The sequence below is a fragment of the Xenopus laevis genome, chromosome 3S, assembly GCF_017654675.1.
Source record: "Xenopus laevis strain J_2021 chromosome 3S, Xenopus_laevis_v10.1, whole genome shotgun sequence".
In the NCBI taxonomy this organism is placed as follows: Eukaryota; Metazoa; Chordata; class Amphibia; order Anura; family Pipidae; genus Xenopus; species Xenopus laevis.
In genome coordinates this window covers 14,777,910-14,797,749 of record NC_054376.1, presented here as the reverse complement: position 1 = coordinate 14,797,749, position 19,840 = coordinate 14,777,910, and the positions used below count along the sequence as shown (strand labels likewise).

The 19,840-nt window shown below is 40.8% G+C and overlaps 1 protein-coding gene across 1 annotated transcript in view; it reads right to left on the bottom strand.

Moving 5' to 3' along the window:
- Positions 1–258: 258 nt before the first annotated feature.
- Positions 259–19,840, bottom strand: part of rnf130.S (ring finger protein 130 S homeolog) — a 139,758-nt gene continuing 120,176 nt past the window's right edge. The window contains exon 8 of the mRNA XM_018254938.2: positions 259–2,105. Within this exon, the coding sequence (XP_018110427.1) occupies positions 1,996–2,105 (110 nt within the window). The 3' untranslated portion in view covers positions 259–1,995. The remainder of the gene's footprint in view (positions 2,106–19,840) is intronic.

Below are 19,840 nucleotides of genomic sequence, written 5' to 3'. Positions count from 1 at the left end.
TCTAAAGGTGGCCATAGACGCACAGATAATATCGTACAAAACAAATTTTCATACAATATTCGGTGCGTGAATGGTGGGAAAGGAGCCAACCGATATTCAAGTCTTCTGCCAATATCGGTCAGCTCTTTTCCCGACTCGTCGATCAGGCTGGACGGAAAATTTTGATTGGGTGCCTTTGATTGCACCCAAACATCGGCCATTGTTAGTGCTGAATCGTCAGATACAGGTAGAATTCTATTCTTTCTAGCTGTATATCTACCTGTATATCTGACGATTCAGCTCTACACGTGTGTATTAAAAGGAACATCTTTCTTGGAAAGATCTTTTCCAAAAAATATCGTTATTGTTATGTCTATGGCCGCCTTAATCTATTGATCACAAGATAGTGTCTTTCTCCAAAGGTCTTTGCAGAATTCCATAGCTTCATGTCAGTTGCATGTTAACATACACAAACAGAATGTTTCGTGGAGAAATCGTGGACTGGCTTATATAATAGTATTAAATATAATCACTACTATAACGAGGCTATGGTTTCCCTTTAAGTAAAAACATACTGTTAAAATGACAGGGTACTTGGTTAAAAGTGTTCAATGAATTTCCATTTATTGCAGTTCCCAAGTCCCTTCAAAGGAGGACTGCTGCTTAACTGGCAGGTAATTGCTGAATAACAAGGTTAGTAATGGTCGTCCTTGCTACTTGGAAAAGGTCCCCTCCCACCTCACTCCACCGTGAGCTCTCCAGTCGTGGAGCAATGCTGTAAATGATTACACACTTACCCAAGTCATTTGTAACCAAGCATCTCTCAGCTGAGAAACACCGTCCAGCATTTACTGATGCCTGCATCTTTTTCACACTGGTAACCTATTTTACGGTTACGATGAGCTGTGAAAATATCACCTTTTCAGGAACCACAGCGAAACATGGTTATTACAACAGCTTCTAGATTTGTTCCTTGGACACAGCCATGTTGTGTAGCCTAGGCCTTAAAACATAGCTCTTGTTACTGAATGGCAGGCGAATACAAATGTCTTACAGCTCCTGTGTACAATGCGTCGCTGTATTATCTTGGGAAAAGAATATCAGTATTGTAAGTGACAACACAGATCTAGCATTGCACTGGCCAGAAATGGTTTTATGGTCCTCTTAGCATGATCCTTCCATCCTATTAAAAAATAGGCCAAACTATAAAGATGCAGTCAACCAGTGCCATCAGCTCCGTAGACTAAAAAAAACAAAAAAAAACAAACTCTTGTTGTATCCACCAGTATCCACTTGATTGCACTTATATCCATACTGCATGGAAAGAACAAATAAAGGTGTTAATTATGCAGTTCACAAAATACAGTAGAAAGGAAATTTTGATTCGCCATTGTGTTTTAGCCTGGTGTCTGCTCATTCCACCAAAGCCATTATTATTAATACTGCACTGAAAAAAAAAAGATGCAATGAATGTCACACACCCCATAGAGTGCAAACAACAATAACTGCCAGGCTATTGGGTTCCTGATGAACCTTTGGTCGTTTCATAACTCAAATCCCCAAAAAGCTTGTTATTGGTGTTCCAATTCCAACTATTAGAGATGCAAAATGTCAAAGTACGTGAGGAATTACAGAGTGAATATTTATAGTTCTCGTCCGGTGTTTGCAGCTCTGCCGTGATAAATAAATGCCGATATAAATGTTATAGCAGATCCCAGAAGTGATTCTGTCACAATTTCTCTCGAGCTCAAGTTGCTGATAACTGATTAAAAAAAAAAAACACTAGATGTTTGTGCTTTTCCATGCACAAAGTTCATCATGATCTAGTGCTCTCTTTTGAAGCTGCTTCCCAAATCACTGGTGGGAGAGGACAGGGCACTGTGCTTTTGACTTTGGGCTCATCACTTCAGACAGAGGACACACAACAGGACAGTTGGTGATTTGGTAACGCAGGATGGGGATAAGAGAAGACAATTATGGTGGGGCATCTGACAGAAGAACAGATGAAGGAACAGCTCAAGTTTTGTTCTCGTCGTAAATGTCAAGCGAAGGTTCAATAGTGGACAACTCTGTCTCGTAGCCCAGGCTCCGGGGGGATAGTGAGTTACGGTGAAAGAAGAGACTACCTGGAAAATTCACAAAACAATAAATTAGTTCACTTTAGTTTATTCATTTCAAAAATAGACACAGAGCACAACATAGGTCTAAAAAAAAGCATCTGTTGCCTGAACAAGAACAGGCGCAAGCAGTTCAAGACACATGTGGGTTTCTCTTTTTTAACAAGAACTCAAACCACTGTACAGTAGAGGCCGGCTGTGGTCTGTTGGACCACGGGATGAATTATCAGTCACAGCCTTATATGTCACGGACCAATAACATCTGGGATATCATTGTTTCATTAGGTTAGCTAATGTGGTAAGTAGTACAAAGCCGACAGCCCAGGAACCAGGAATTTTTGAAGGCAGCCATCTGAGGGCAAAGGCATCTTACCCCAGTTCTCCTGTTCCTGTTTGTGTAGCTGCATATTCCCCTGAAAGCAGATGCTTCTGAAGCCGCCCCCAATTTACACAACATGATTGGCAAAGAAGGTGCTGAGACTTGGGATCAAAGCACATCTCCAACCACCTCCCATTGCTCCAAGCCAGGGATCCCCGACCTTTTGAAGCCGTGAGCAACATTCAGAAGTAAAAGGAGTTGGGGAGCAACACTAGCATGAAAAATGTTCTTGGGGTGCCAAATAAGTGCTGTGATTGGCCATTTAGTAGCCCCTATGTGGACTGTCAACCAGGGCTGATCCTATCAAATGTGGGGCCCAATTGGGACCATGTTGGCGGGGCCCCTAGACAAAGTGTTGCTGGCTACTGACACACCAAGTATTTAGGAAAATAAGGGCATACAGGCACAAAATAGAAAGGAAAGGGGCAGACAAGGTAAGAGAGTGAGAGGGATGAAATAAGGGCACATAATAGGGGCACACAGGGTAAGAGAGAGAGGGAGGAAATAGGAGAGTGGACTGGGCCAATTAGTTTGGGGCAGGCTGGGCCGATTCAGCTTGGGAGCAGGCTTGGTTGGATTGGGGGCAGGCAGGGCCTATCAAGGTTGGAGGAAAGCTGGGCCTATGAGAGTTGGGGGCAGGCTAGCTTATCAGAGTTGGGGGTGTGCTGTACCTATGGATTTGGGGATGGGCTGGACTCTCAAAGTTGGGGGCAGGCCAGGCAGCATCATGTGCTGAGGGAAATATTATCTGTGCTGCCCTGTGGTGCGGGGCCCCCAGAGGTGCGGGGCCCTATTGGGCCCAATTGGTCCGATAGGCCTAAGGCCGGCACTGCTGTCAACCTATATTGAGGCTCTGTTTGGCAGTGTACCTGGTTTTTATGCAACCAAAACTTGCCTCCAAGCCTGGAATTCAAAAATAAGCTCCTGTTTTGAGGCCACTGGGAGCAACATCCAAGGGATTGGAGAGCAACATGTTACTCACGAGCTACTGGTTGGGGATCACTGCTCCAAGCCATAATCTGTCCCCTTTTAGACATATTTGTTCCTGTAAAGCCTAAGGGCTATGCCACAAGCCAGTTTTTTGCTCTGACGCATTTAAGGGGTACAAAAGCACCCCTTCTGCTAGACACCACTAGTACAGGCAGTAGGCTAAAAATGCACTAATGTGTTTTTTTGAGGCAAAATGCCAGTACTGGTGAAACCCATTATGGCCAAAGTAAAGAATATTAAGTACCAAGAGAAAAAGCGCTATCTCATTATTGCAGCTTACAGCGACACAAAATTAATTTCTCAGCACATCCTAAACCACTCAAACCAGAAACCATGAGTGATCTCATATAGGAACTGCAATTAGCTTGTTCTGTTACACCTACATTATTCTGAACAATTATGAATTTGGGAAACCATTACAATTTTATTTTATGTAGCTTTTCATGTTACTGTAAATAAAGCCAGGAGACCCCACTGTTTCAGAGATGCCTCATTAAAAATAATTGTTCACTAGAGCAGAGCAAGACACTTTTTATGGTATTTTGGGCATCTCTACGTTTAATAGGTTGTAACCCTTCTCCCCCAACAAGCCCCCAAACAGAATGTCAGTAAGAACGCCTGCATACAGGAAGATGTAATATATGATCCTATGAACAGCCAGAGCCTGGCTCCAAAAGTCTGATAATGCAACACTGTGTTCTAGAAATTCCATCTAGAGGTCACTTAGATCAGCCTGAAAATGAATATTCTGCTAACTGCTGCCAAATCCTTGGAGACATTGCCTCTACTTTGCACAAATCCTCTCTTTCTGGTGTTATTAGATGTTTTAAAGGGATTATTCACCTTTAAATTGACTTTTAGTATGATGTAGTGAGTGATATTCTGAAACAATTTGCAATTGGCTTTAGTTTTTTATTTTTGAGTTATTTTGTTTTTTATTCAGCAGCTCTCCAGCTTGCAATTTCAGCAATCTGATTGCTACAGTCCAAATTACCCTAGCGACCATGTATTGATATGAATTAAGGTGGCCATACACGATAAGATCCGCTCATTGGCAACCTCTAAACCAACAGCAGGGCGATATCGGGTAAATCGGCACTAGGGCTGAACGATCAGATTACAAGGAAGAGACTGGGTGCCGATGGGATAAGGACTGCATCGGCTAGAAAAATCAAACCTCCCTGATCGATATCTTGGCCAGATATCGATCAGGGAGACCCGTCCGATGCTCCCCATATACTGGCAGATAAGCTGCTGAGTGTAAAGGACCAATATCGGCAGTTTTATGTAAGGCCAATTTAAGAATAAAAAAAAAGACGAGTAATAAAAAGTAGCAACGACTGTAAATTTTTAGCCTGAGGGCACACTGGCAGATTCGGTGAGATTAGTCACCCTGCCGAAAAATCGCCTCTTCTTTGGGCAACAATCTCTTCGAACTGCCTTCCCCTACCTTCCCGCTGGCTATAATGAAAAATCGCCAGCGGGATGGCACACGCGGCACTTCATATTCCGAAGTCGCACAAACTTTCCTCGTGGCGATTCGTTTTCCGAAGTCGCACAAACTTTCCTCGTAAGGCAACTTCGGGCGACTTCAGAAAACGAAGCGATTGCCATCCCACTGGCGATTTCTCATTATAGCCAGCCGGAAGGTAGGGGAAGGCAGTTCGGGGAGATTGTCGCCATGAAGAAGAGGCGATTTGTCGCCGGGGCAACTAATCTCCCCGAATCTGCCCGTGTGCCCTTACCCTTACAGAGCATTTGTTTTTTTTTTTCCTTTTTCGACGGGGTCAGTGATTTACATTTAAAAGCTGTGAAGAGTCAGAAGAAGGCAAATAATTAAAAAACTATATAAAAAAATAAAAAATTAAGGCCAATTGCAAAGTTTCTAGGAATAGAGCATTGTATAACATATATTGAAATCTTCAATATCGTTTTTCCATGCGATAAGCTCTGCTACGTGTACAACAGCACGCATGGCGCTGTCAGACAGATGCGCCACCAGGAGTAGCTCCTGAGAAATGCCTCTGCAGGGTAAAAAAGAAAATTCACATTACTAAATAACTAAGGCAACAGAACATGCCTGGTTTTGTGATCTTCTTCCTAACTTCCTAAGACTGTTATAGGATAGGCCCTCATCACAGTGAAGTCAAATGATTATGCTGCAGTATTAAATCAATTTAATGAACATCTCCAGGTGCTTTGCACACGTAATGTCAAATAATCAGCCTGTAATTTGCTTTTATATCTCAAACCAATTGACTAATCAGGGGCAGAATACTGAACATGCAGTAGTTCCACCTAGGGTTGCCTGTGAATGAAATGCATTATTCCGACTAAAAATGATGTGCACCTGCTACTGGTTTCTAGCAATGGATCCCTAGCGACCTGCCCTATGAGCATATTATTGTCTAAAGCATTTCTGACCAGTGGACACCAGTTACTGGCGACTTGTGGCAATAGCAGAGCGTATGCCATACCTCCCACCATTTTGGAAATAAAAAGAGGGACAAAAAAGTTGCCGCGCCTAGCAACTGGCAGGTTATGAAAGTTTGGACATATTCCTGTGTTTTCTGTGTTTTATTTTTCAGTTATTACAGTTTTGCTAATGAAGGTGAATTGCCCTTTAAGCTGTAAGTCTAACATTTCCCAAGTGACCTGTTATCTATATTACTTATTTGTAATGAAATTGTTACAAAAGTTTCTTATATTCAGCTTGTGGCTGTTCTGGGCTCTCTGCCAAAAGCCAATTAAGTTAGAATCTTTGTTTCTTTTTCTGGCTGTTCAGTGCAGAGAAAAACGGGACTTTCCAGTACAAACGAGGGACTGCAGGTTGAGCTGTCAAAAGAGGGACTGTCCCTCTACAAACAGGACAGTTGGGAGGTATGGCGTATGCCATGCTCTATGGCAAATGATGACAGGCTATTATGGATATATATATATTTCGACAGCTGCTGTTGTCCAGCCAAAGCTATAAAAACTTGACATTTCTCTTGTAATCAGTCATTCAAACTACAGTCTGATTGTTAGTGACAGTTGGTCAGTGACCCCCATTTAAAAAACTGGAATAAGGCAGAAGAAAAAGCCAGAAAATTCAAAAACTTTAAGAAATAAAAACCAGGTCAAAGGATGCTAAAAATAGGACATCCTTAAAGGAACTGTAACACTAAAAATCTGTAGGTAAAAAATCCATTGTACCCCACTCCAATAGTTCTATCCTGCACAAAGTCTTTTATGATCCATGATTTATTAAAAATACTGTGATAAAACTCTGCTTCTGGACTTTTCGAATGAGGCAATAGGCGACATTCACTCCACCTAGCCTGACTTAATATCTAGGTTGTGGAGCACTGCATATTCGATTTTGCAGAGTGAATGTCGCCTTTATTTGAGAAAACCAGAAGTTTTATCATGATGTTATTAATAACTAATTGTAAATAATAAACTGAGCAATTATTGCAGAAGGGTAAAAAACAATATTTTACTTACATTTAGGGGCACATTTACTAAGCTAGAGTGAAGGATTCGAAGTAAAAAAACGTTGAATTTCGAAGTTTTTTTCGACCTTCGACTACGACTTCGATTTGAACGATTCGTACTAAAAATCGTTCGACTATTCAACCATTCTATAGTCGAAGTACTGTCTCTTTAAAAAAAAAAACTTTGACTACCTACTTCGCCACTTAAAACCTACCGAGCTTCAATGTTAGCCTATGGGGACCTTCCCCATAAGTTTTCTAATCAATTTCTGATTGACCGATCAAAGTATTTGCGGTAAATCCTTCGACTTCGATATTCGAAGTCAAAGGATTTTACTTCGATGGTCGAATATCGAGGGTTAATTAACCATCGATATTCGACCCTTAGTTAATGTGCCCCTTAGTGTTACAGTTCCTATAACATAACACGAGTTAACTGATTTACTTATATCTATACTCCAGTTTGGTAAGATTCTTTAATATGCTATTTAATATGATATAAACTATCTATTGGTTAAATATTAATTTTGGGGGTAACGTTTTCAAGTACATCTAGGAGATCAGCTATGGTTTCACTGCAAATTTTACCCTAATTTAAAGCGATACTGACACCTATAAAAATCACAGGAACGTGTCAGTATCAAGTAAATGCTGCACCCGTAATCGTTCCCCGCAAAGTCGCCCCCAGCCCTGTGAACCTGTGTGCAGCAGACAGACTGACACCACTAACAGAGCTTCCGCATTGCTTCAGTGACGCTGGGGTGGGGCAGAGCGATCCTTCCATAGGCTAAAGTCCTGTTTTCATTCGTAATCAGCCTATGGAAGGATCACGCAGCCCCCAGCCCAGCGTCAGTGAAACGGTTCTAAAAATCATTGTTGGAGGGTCAGATGAACTCAGGTTTGCGGGGACTGGGGTCGGCTTTGTGGGGGGCTTTTGAGGGGAACGATTACCGGTGCAGCATTTACTTGATACCGACACTTGATTTTTATAGGAACGTGTCAGTATCGCTTTAACTTCAAGCTGACAGTTTTGGAAGGACTAATGTAATGCATAAAGCAGCCAGTGGGGATCCAGACTGGGGACTGTTTAATTAAATGTGGGCATCCAGATCATTTATGGTTTGGGGTACTGAAGGAGCAGTTATGTCTAGTTATGTCTCTGTTCCATCTTCTTGTTTCTCTGAACATTTTTGCCTTTTTTCCCCTTATTTCTTCTCTTTGGCTTGCTTGATTATATATGACAGCCAGTTATGAAAGATTAACTTAAAAGGTATGTAAAAAAGGGGGCCTTGTTATGGCATCAAATGCAATTGCACAGTAATATCAGTGAATAAAAGCCCTTTCAGCTTTGATTAGAGCATGATTAAAGGACGGCAAACAGATCTGCCATGTAAGTCCATTGATGTGAAATGTAACTTCTCTTTCCCTGACCCATGACAAAGCCCAAAGATTAATTGATTCTGACATTTCCTTTTTTTTGTATCCAAGGAGGAGGGAACTTACATATCAGAATAACCACATAGTGTTTACATGTCAAACAGTTTTAACACAGTTGCATATGGACCATGCGCTGTTCTTGAGATCTACTGGTGACCAGCTGAATATCTTGTTGTGTATCACAACCTTATGGGCATTTCTTTCCCATTTATGCCAAATTATCCCTATTGGGCATCCCTTTATTAACCCCATTATACTGAACACTACTAGGCCAGCTCTATAATTTTACTTTTTATCCTCGTCTACACAAGTGTTTCCATTACTTTATGTGAATAACTGTTGTTCGGGGAGATTTAGTCGCCTGGCGACTAATCGTCTCTTCTGTGGGACGACAATCTCCCGAATTGCCTTCCTCCTGCCTGCTATAATGACAAAACGCCAGCGCCAATGCACTGGCGGTGCTTCGATTTGCCTCATGAGGAAACTTCAGGGCGACTTGGGAAATTGAAGTGCCACAAGTGCATTGGCGCTGGCGTTTTGTCATTATGGCAGGCAGCAGGCAGGGGAAGGCAGTTCGACAGGCGACAAAATCTGCCTGTGTGCTTGAACCCTTAACTGTGAAGCTTACTTCACCAACTTTTGTGGGGAATAATGGATAATCACACCAATCAATGTGTACGTTCCAAGTAATTCATTTAGCTATTTAAAATTGTATTCTTCATCCTATAAATTTATTTTTTAGCTGCAATATTGGTGTATAGACCATCTTGGGTCATTGTACCAGGTCATGTGCTTTCAGAAAGAGCCAGCTGTTCACAATGGAACTGCTTTCAGATAAGATATTTTTCTCCTACTCAATGTAACTCAAGGGGACTTGGATTTTTACTATTGAGTGCTATTTTTATATCTATCACTAGGTGGGGCACTTTTTAGAAATGCAAGTGTCAGGGAGCTGTTATCTGGTTAACTTCCAATTTATCTGCTAATGGACTGCTAGTAGGGGAAAGGGAGTAGGGTGATATCACTCCAGTTTGTAGTGCAGCAGTGAAGAGTGACTGAAGTTTATCAGAGCGCAAGTCACATGGTTGAAGGCACCTGTGAAACATGTTGAGCCTCATGTCAGAGTTAAAAATGAAATCTAAAAAAAAAAATCAGCTCTTTTTAATCCCTTTAATGATCACTGCTGTAGTGCAGTCCCAACAAATCTCCAATAAAAATGAAACATGATTTACTGTAGCTGAAGCCACAGCCCACAGAGAGCAAATCATGTATTTATAAAAATGTCCTCATTCAGTCAGATGTTGGTTAATGAGCAATTTCAATATCTATTGGTAAAACAGAACAGCCTCTGGATATGTTGGGGCCCTAAAATGAATTTGCTGTGGAGCCCAGTTACATCTAGTTGTCTCTGTATTAAGCTGTTTACATGTGATGTAATCTATCCACAAAGCCCAAAACACATGGAATTGATTCAGATCATGAATATTTGCCCATGGTGTATATATACAGTTGTAAAAAAAAAAGGAAAAGTGTAATCACTTTTCCTTTTTTTTTTTTTTACAACTGTTGATAATGTGTTTAAGTTATGCCAATACATTTTAGAAGCCACAACCAATATAAAGACATATAATATACAAAAGCCATGAATATCTTGTAAATTATTTCCTTATAATACACAAAAGCCATGAATATCCTGTAAATTATATCCTTATAAACGGTGAGTTCTGATGTCATCAGTTATAAACGGTGAGTTCTGATGTCATTTCTGTCACATGACTCATTGAAATTTGTGTATTATAATAAATAAAGTACCCCCAGTTGCAAAATATGAGGATATTCGAAGTTACCTCGGAGTTCCATGACCTGTATAAAAACACTCGGCCTTCGGCCTCGTGTTTTTATATGGTCATGAAACTCCTCGGTAACTTATAATATCCTTATATTTTACAAGAGGGGGTACTTTATTCACTATATAAACAGTGAGTACTGATGTCATCAGTTATAAACGGTGAGTAGTGATGTCATTTCTGTCACAAAATTTACTGAAACGTATGTATTATAATAAAGTATCCCTGTTGAAGATATGAGGGTATTAGAAGTAGGGATGCACCGAATCCAGGATTCGGTTAGGTATGCGGCCAGGATTCGGCCATTTTAAACAGGATTCAGATTCAGCCGAATCCTTGTGCCTGGCCGAAACAAATCCGAATCCTTAAAATCATGTGACTTTTCATCAGAAAACAAGGAAGTAAAATTGTGTTTTTATATGGTCATGAAACTCCTCTGTAACTTATAATATCCTTATCATTTACAAGAGAGGGTACTTAATTCACTATATCTCTACCATGTAAGCACCAACCATGCCCTAGTAAGCACATCCACAATGCAGCTGCACTTTATTTACACAGATAATCCAGTTTTAAACAATTTTATTAATATGAAAGAAGCTTATATTTTGGTTAATTGGTGGGTCATTCAATCACTTGGGCCCCCCAGGCAAAAAACTGGACTGCAGTGGGGACCTTTTATGACAGGGACTTCATCAGTCCTTGCATGAAGTTTTATAAAGCTGGCCATACACATTAACATCGCAAGGCCATCATGTAGTCGCCCGAAGTGTCCTCGTCAGGCAACTTCGTGTGACTTTGGAAAACAGATTGCTCAGAGTGCCACCCCATCGGCAATTTACATTTTAGCCTGCGGGAAGGCAGTTCGGAGAGATTAGTCTCCCTGAAGAAGAGGAGATTTGTCGCCGGGCAAGTAATCTCCCTGAATCTGCCTGTGTGCCCTCACCCTTAGGGCGAAGACACATTAGGTTACTAGTAGCAGCTACTTGTCAAAGCTACAACACGTCAGAAAATATCCTGCCATAGACAAGGCTTATAATTGCTTCTGCTAAAACACAATAAGAGACAATTATCAGTAAATTATCAGCATTGTAGCTGCTACTAGTAGCTTTAATTGTCTTCATCCTTAGTAGCAGAACCGGCAGGGATTACACTGCCATTGAAACTACCAGTTTGATATACAGATGTTCCAATTGAATCATAAAAACCATGCAGATAAATATAGAACTGTCATTTGTTTTCTGCAACCTGTAAAATAATACAATTGCAAGAAGCTGCAGAAATCATGTAAAACAGAAATAAGAGAGCCTTTAATCCCACAGGGAAGGGTCATGTTACTGATAACAGAGCCACTTTTCCATTGGCTTTTATTCTACACATATCAGTTTTGCTCTCTGGCAAAGCTAAAGCCCCAGCATACCAAATGATGGATTACTCCATTAGGATCCTATTGCAAATCACATCATGGGTTATTATAGAAAATTGCTAAATAATCATGAAACACTGAATCATTTACAAAGACGTCTTTATGATTTTTATTGCTAAGTCTATATAATAAGGAATATCTGAAGGACAAGCTTTAATCATCCCAGTCCTATTTAGATACATTTTTTAAATGGGCGGTTCACCTTTAAGGTAACTTTTATTATGTTATAGAACGACCAATTCTGAGCAACATTTCAACTGGTTTTCGTTATTTATCTAGTTTTATGGTTATTTGCCTTTTTCTTCTGACTCTTTGCAGCTTTCAAATCGGCATCGCTGACTCCCTTCTAAAAAAACAAATGCTCTGCAAGGCTACAAATGTATTGTTATTTTTTATTACTGATCCTTCTATTCAGGCCTCTCCTATTCATATTCCAGTGTCTTATTCAAATCAATGCATGGTTGCTAGGATAATTTGGACCCTAGTTACCAGATTGGTTAAGATGCAAAAAAGAGCTGCTGAATACCGGTAACTCAAAAACCACAAGTAATAAAACATGAAAACCAATTGCAAATTGTCTCAGAATATCACGCTCTACATCATATTAAAAGTTATCTCAAAGGTGAACAACCCCTTTAAAGATGAGTTTATTTAAATTCTTAATCTATAAAGATTGAGGGAGATTTAAAGGTTATTTTATTTTATTTTAGGTCTCTTTGCATGGATGAAGCAATAGGTTTTAGATATGGTAACATGGGCTTTAGAGAAAATTTTCTAAAGGACAGAGTCTTTATTGAGAAGGTTATGTATAATTCTGACGAAGACTCTTCTTTACATACTCATTGAAGTTCCAAGATTAATTGATGATGTGATAACTTTGTCCATTAATTTGCTAAATATTTTTATTGTTTGGTCGGTAGAGAGGAAGATCTTATTTTATATAACTTTATTTTATGTTACTTTATTTCTCTTGATGAATTTCTGTTATTTGATGTTTTATTTGTAATGGATTGTTATGTAATAATTCTTTTCTTTTGTTTTGTAAATTGACAAACGCTATGGTGAGCTTTTGCTTTGCTGTTTTTGTTCTTACTGTCTATATACCAATAAATATAATTGGAAAAGAAAGAAAGATTGAGGGCAGAGACACACAGTCAGATTCGGGGAGATTAGTTGCCCGACGACAAATCTCCTCTTCTTTGGGGTGACAGCCCGAACTGCCTTCCAGCCGGCTAGAATGCAAATCGCAGGCAGGATGGCACTCGGAGCACTTCGTTTTCCGATGTCGCCTCATGAGGAAAAAGGCAGTTCAGGCAGATTAGTCGCCCTGAAGACGAAAAGATTTGTCGCCGGGCGACTAATCTCCCTGAATCTGACAGTGTGTCTCTGACCTTACCGGGGCAGGAGCAGATGACGCAATTCCTTTTTAATGAGCTGAAATTGATGCCAGTAGTTTGGTTTTAATGAAGACTGCAATTAGCATTCTAACACTCTCAATCACCATATCCCTTTTGGCTTTTAAGAAGCGGGGATTTCTGAGTGCAGTGTCTGCACTTGAGTACAGATGGGTCCATTCAAATGACCGAGCCAGTGATTAATCTGCCTTTGCTCAAACAGTTCTTGTTGCTGATCCCATTCAGATAGAAGACAGATAATACAGATTTTACTCTGCAATTGATGAAACAGTTATGTTTAGGCTACGAAACTTGCTGAGCTTAGGATCACAAGGATATTTCTTGCTTTCTTCCCTAATTTCAACTCTTTTTCTTTTGTGTGCTGGTACTGTTATATAGAAAAGTATGTACTCTATCTCTATGGATAGTGTTTCCTGTGTCCCCTCACCGGCATAACTACAATGGGAGCAGGGGATCCCCTGCTCACCCCCCCATAGAGTCTGCCTGAGACACTGTGCATGAAACACAGAGGAGAGTGCAAGCAGTGTGTGTCCTGGTGGGGTGAGGAGGGCCAGGTGCAATTTTTTTGTTCCAACTGTGCCACCGAGTATGTGCAACTCACTATGGCTTCTCATTCAGAAACTCTAAGATGGAGCTATAGCCTCCTCTTACTGTCAAACCTACAGGAGAGTGTGCTTCTTTAGATATGCTATCCAGGGCTGCCATTAGAAATCACAGGGCCCCGAACAACAACATTTTCCACCCAGCCCCATGCCGGGCCATGCTGACAGGGTGCCCTAGGCACTTGGCAGGATAAAGCCCCCCCCGTGTGCGCGCACGTGCGCGCACTCGGAACTGTGCGCACAGGCACACGCTCAGAAGTGCACTCTCGCAACTGTGCGCATGCGCAAGAGCACCCGCATAACAAGGTGTGTAACGAAGGGGAAGGGCACGGGAGGGAGTGATGGAGGGAGGGGGGGTGCTAGAGGGGAGGAGAGAAGGGGTGAGAGCAGTAGGGGAGGAAGCTGCCTGGACTAGCAGGTAGGCAGAAAACTTTTGAGTAGGTACCTGCCCAGCGCCCCCACATCTTTCCACCCTAGGCAGGTGCCTCTTCTGCCAACACCTATTTCTGGCCCTGGCCCCATGCCACACCCAAGATCACGCCCACACCACAGATAAACAACCACACAGACATCAGCGCTAAAAACGGTAAATCCCCCGACACACGTTATAAAAAGCCATTGATATAAGATAAAAAAAAAACATTGGCGCCAGGCCCTCCCCCTTAAAAGTTAAAAAGAAACATTAGGGCCCCAGAGAATATTCTTTTTAAAAAACATTGGTTGCAGGGGCCTATAGAGTATTAAAATAATACATTGGTGGCCAGGGGTTTAATAAAGTAAAAAAACACACATTGGTTTTTAGTAGAACTGAACTCGTGGCTTCAGAACTTCAAGTTCAGCTCCTTTCGTGACGTCAAGTTCGGCTCCTTTCATGCAGCACAGCCGGGCCCCCATTTTGGCCCAGACCCAGTAGATAAGTACCCCCCTGATGGTATCACCCAACTTTAGAGCTGCCGTGAAAATATAAATGCACTATTATCATCCGACGAGTCTTCATATTATGACATAAACTTAAGGCTGTTGCTTCTGTAAATCTTTTCTTTTTTTGATTTCTCTCTGGCGGTAGTTATCAGTTTCTACAAAGAAGCGGTGAGATATTCTGAGCCATGCATCACAGTGAATAGCTGCAGGAAATCACAAACACTGCACAGCAGACAAACATGGCCCTTGCAAAGTCGTATGCCTTGTTTGTGTACAAAACCGACAACTTTTGCACTGTCCCTTCCAATAAGCTCCCATTCCAACACTCACATCCTATTAATCACCCAGCCTTGCGCCAGCATACACGTCGTACAGTCGACTTTTATACAAAAATATTTCGGAAAAATAATACAATGTACATAGTTATATAAATGGCTTCCCTATATGTTCCTCTGTTGCTTTTACGCTCTCCTCCAGCAGCACTCTCTAAAGGTTCTTTGTTCTCTAGTGCTGTTCTAATAATTATTCATTGCAGAATACAGTCCTCTAATAGTATGTGTGGAATTTCGGAGCCACACTGGGGGATTAAAGATATTTAGAGTATTTATATATATTTACTAATGCAGTGGTCTTCGCCAATTCCACGTATTTCAGCCAGAAGACTTCTCTGATATGAAGGCAAAACCATGATCTATATATATATATATATATATATATATATATATATATATATATATATATATATATATATATATATATATATATATATATATATATATATATATATATATACACATACACATATACTATAACAAATTAGGGAAAGTGCAATGAGGGCGAGGCTGTGACCATGTATGTATGTATGTATGTATGACCTGTATATATATATATATATATATATATATATATAACTCATACAAAAAAGCCGCACTCCTAGGTCTTTGTCAAATACAAAAATATCCAAGTGTTTATTTATAAACACTTGGATATTTTTGTATTTGACAAAGACCTAGGAGTGCGGCTTTTTTGTATGAGTTACATGTTCGTTTGACCTGCACCCAGGTGGTTGGCCTTTGGGTCATGTGTGCACCAATAGTGGGTTTTTATATATATATATATATATATATATATATATATATATATATATATATATATATATATATATATATATTTACACAGTCATATGAAAAAGTTTGGGAACCCCTCTTAATTCTTTGGAGTTTTGTTTATCATTGGCTGAGCTTTCAAAGTAGCAACTTCCTTTTAATATAAATGTATCCTTATGAAAAGTGTTGTATTTCAGCAGTGACATAAAGCTTATTGGATTAACAGAAAATATGCAATATGCATCATAACAAAATTAGGTGTATACATTTGGGCACCCCAACAGAGATTTTACATCAATACTTAGTTGAGCCTCCTTTTGCAAATGTAACAGCCACTAGATGCCTCCTATAGCCTTTGATGACTGTCTGGATTCTGGATGGCGGTATTACCAGTTCAGGTAAATTTGATGGCTGCCGAGCATGGACAACCTGCTTCAAATCATCCCATAGATATTCAAATCGAGGGACTGTGACGGCCATTCCAGAATATTGTATATATATATATATATATATATATATATATTCCAAGTGTGTTTAGGGTCATTGTTGAATATCCTGAAGAATTTGTTGATATTCGACCCTCGACTTTAACAAGGGCCCTAGTCCCACACCATGATGGAACCTCCACCAAATCTGACAGTAGGTAGCAGGTGTTTTTCTTGGAATGAGATGTTCCTTCTTCTGCCAACAAGCGACTGTTTGTGACGTGAGTGCAGAAAGGGCTTCTTTCTCATCACCCTGCCATACAGATGTTCTTTGTGCCAGCCCAGTCCAGTCTCTTAATCTTATCAGTGCATGTTGCTAGGGTAATTTGGAACCCAGCAACCAGACTGCTGTAATTGCAACCCGGAGAACTGCTGAATAAAAAGCTAAATAACTCAAAAACCACAAATCGGAAAAATGAAAAACAATTGCAAATTGTCTCAGAATATCACTCTCTACATCAGTGCTATCCAACTTCTTTCTGGAATTTTTCTGGCCTACATAGTGGAGGGCCAATAATGGAAGCAAGTGTTGACCACTCCCTGTTTTAAACCACACCCATGTAACCATAAGATACTGTACACATTAATGGTGGTAGCACACCAAAAAAACCAAATGGTTGGGGCTCATTGCAGGGATATCACTTATCACTCATACGTGAAAAATGTTAAGACCTACCCTTAAATCCATATGCCTCCTCCTCCCTTGTGGATAACACAGCACCCCCAGCACATGATTAAACACCTTAGGGGCCACTAACAATAATTTTCAAATGCAAACAAACCCCCAGAATAAATACCAGGCTTATGTTCAACAGGGCACACACAGGCAAAGTATGGCACATGCAGGGAGCATAGGGCAGGCAGAGTATGGCACACAAAAAAAGATAACTTAAAGGTGAATTTACCCTTTAAAACTGGTAAATTAAGGTATGTGATGATAATATCATGCCTGCAGTGCTTTAACCAAGTCTTTTAGGAAGAAGATCTGTGACTCCCGTGACTATTATAAATTAGGTTAGGACAAGGTCTAAAATAACAGTATATACATACTAGAGAAATACGCATGGTAAAGTACTTCAAGGGGACTGGAGACCACAGTAATATGCACCGAAGTGTTTTAACACTGCAGTTGAAGGGTGTGCAAATTTGTGTTTTCCAAAAATCTTATACTTATAGCTATAGAGTTTACTTAGAATAACATTTATAGAACAGCGCTCTTCATCCACCTGCCTGCATTCACTATTACACCTCTTACTGATGGACAGTGACATTGTCATGCTGACCTATGGATGGTAGTACAGGTATGGGATCCATTATCCGCAAACCCGTTATCCAGAAAGCTCCCATAAAATCCGTTTTATACAAATAATCCAAATTTTTCAAAATGATTTCCCTTTTCTCTGTAATGATAAAACAGTACCTTGTACTTGATTCAGACTAAGATACAATTAATCCTTATTGGAAGCAAAACCAGTCTATTGGGTTTATTTAATGTTTACTTGATTTTCTAGTAGATATAATGCATGAAGATCCAAATTACAGAAAGATCCATTATCTAGAAAACACTATGTCCCGAGCATTCTGGATTAGGTCTGTAAACATAGTACCTTACAACCATGCTGTACACCGACATTCCATGAACATATATTGCTGCTTACATAGATAGCCTGTACATTTAAAAAATGAGGAATACTCCATAATAACTCATGTTTTGCATATGCAGTTATGGAGAGCTTGTGGAACTCCTTTTGTAATGGCTGCCACAAACTGGCAGATCTTCTGATGTAACATACTGGAGTTTTGGTCATGTGACAGTAATATATTTTAACATAATTAATTTCCTTTGTCATAGGCTGTTAATGGCTGAAGGAATATTACACATCATTCTTCCCGAAGAGATTCTATATTTAACATTTTGATAATTCCAATTTTTTAGCATTTGCATTTCAGCAATACCAACACACAGTGGCCCACAGTAAATTCAATTTAGGGCCCTAAACTATACAGGACATTAAAAGCGTTAATAGTATGGGCATAAAGCTGTCTGCTATTTTGATCAGAAGGTTGTGCTCCCGCCAGGGACCATGCTGCAGAGTGGAGAAATGACAGCTACACGAATTGGGGACAGTGCTGAAAATGGGGTGATTTTAGGCGATGAGCAACTTTTATTCTACTCAAGTGTGAGTGGAGTTTTAATTGGATAATGTTTTATCAAAGGAGAACTAAACCCCTTGCTATTAAAAAACGCTACCCCCAGGGGCGATCCTGCCCAATTTGCCACCCGAGGCAGCCTTCGTTTTTGTTTGGTTGGAGGGTCCACGTCGCTAGTGCAGAGAGCGCTCTCTGCACTAGAAGAGCCGAATTTCCGGGTTGAATTAGCAATTTGTATATTTAGACGCTCACCAATTTAAGGATGTGGTTTGGGTGTAACTGCCCCAAACCCGCCGCTTTCTTTATCTTAATCACAGTTAAAACAAGGTTACTCACCGATCTCCGTTGGTGGTCTGGGTGCTGTGCCGTGAACCAGCATCCTTGGAATTCCTGGAGTGCGCATCTAATATGGAATGCTGAACCCCTTCGTTCGCTCACCTTTCCTGCACGTAGGGATGGTGGTGGGGGCGGGAACAAAGGGGCGGGTCATGATGTAGAAAGGGGCGGGTCGAGATGTAGAAAGGGGCGTGTTGTGACATAATGGGGCAGAGCCAAAATGCGTGATTGGACAGAAGGCAGCAGAAAGGTACATTTTGAGCGATTGGGGGCGGGTCGAAGGTTTTTGTTAGGAGTATTACAAATTTACCGGCAGCTACACTGCCGGTAAATTTGTAATACAGGCCCCGGCCTTGGTAGGTGTTTTACCGGCTAGGCCGGTAAAATACCGGCCGGGTGGCAACCCTACCTGCACGGGGGTCCAGGGAGAGGCCGCAACGCTAGTGCTTAGTGCAATTGCACATTCTTACACTAGTAAAGCCAGATTTCTGGTTTAAAAATTCAGCAGGAGCGGCTTTTTGTGGACCCTGGTAACTCGTTTGCCGCTGCCACCTGACGAGTTTTGCAACTCGCCTCATTGGTGCAGCTACCCTGCCCCTAGTTCTGGTCCTGTAGCCTACTGGGAAGTCATTACTGAATTTATTGGGACAGATTCTTTAATGCATATTTCGATTGAAAGTGTGAGTACCTTCTACCAGGAGTGATTTATGGGTTGCTACCGACTGAGGTCTGATGCCGCGTATAAAAATTAGCGTTGGATCGGGTCAAAGACGGGCATAATCGGTAGTAAAATGAGCGCAATATCGCTCTCCGCACTAGCTGAGCCGCATTTCAGGGTTAAAACCCATAAATTCTGCTCTTAAAGTTACAAGAGGTGGCTTTTTGCTGTCAGAGGCAAGGTTCTCATGGCAGGAGAGCCCTGCCTTTTACAATCAATTAGATGGTAAGATGATATAAATATTGTTCACCCTTGCTGGTGAGCTTTAGTAAACTTGCCCTAAAGGTGATCTGGTAAAGCACTGGTGCCCATAAAAAGACAGGGCTGGAACTAAGGGTAGGCTGAAGAAGCCTAGGGTGCAACAGTCAGAGGGTATTAGGCACAACCTCTTCCTTCAGCCGGGTAATAAAATATAAAATAAAAATAAGTAGCTCATGAACTGTGCAGCTGCTCGG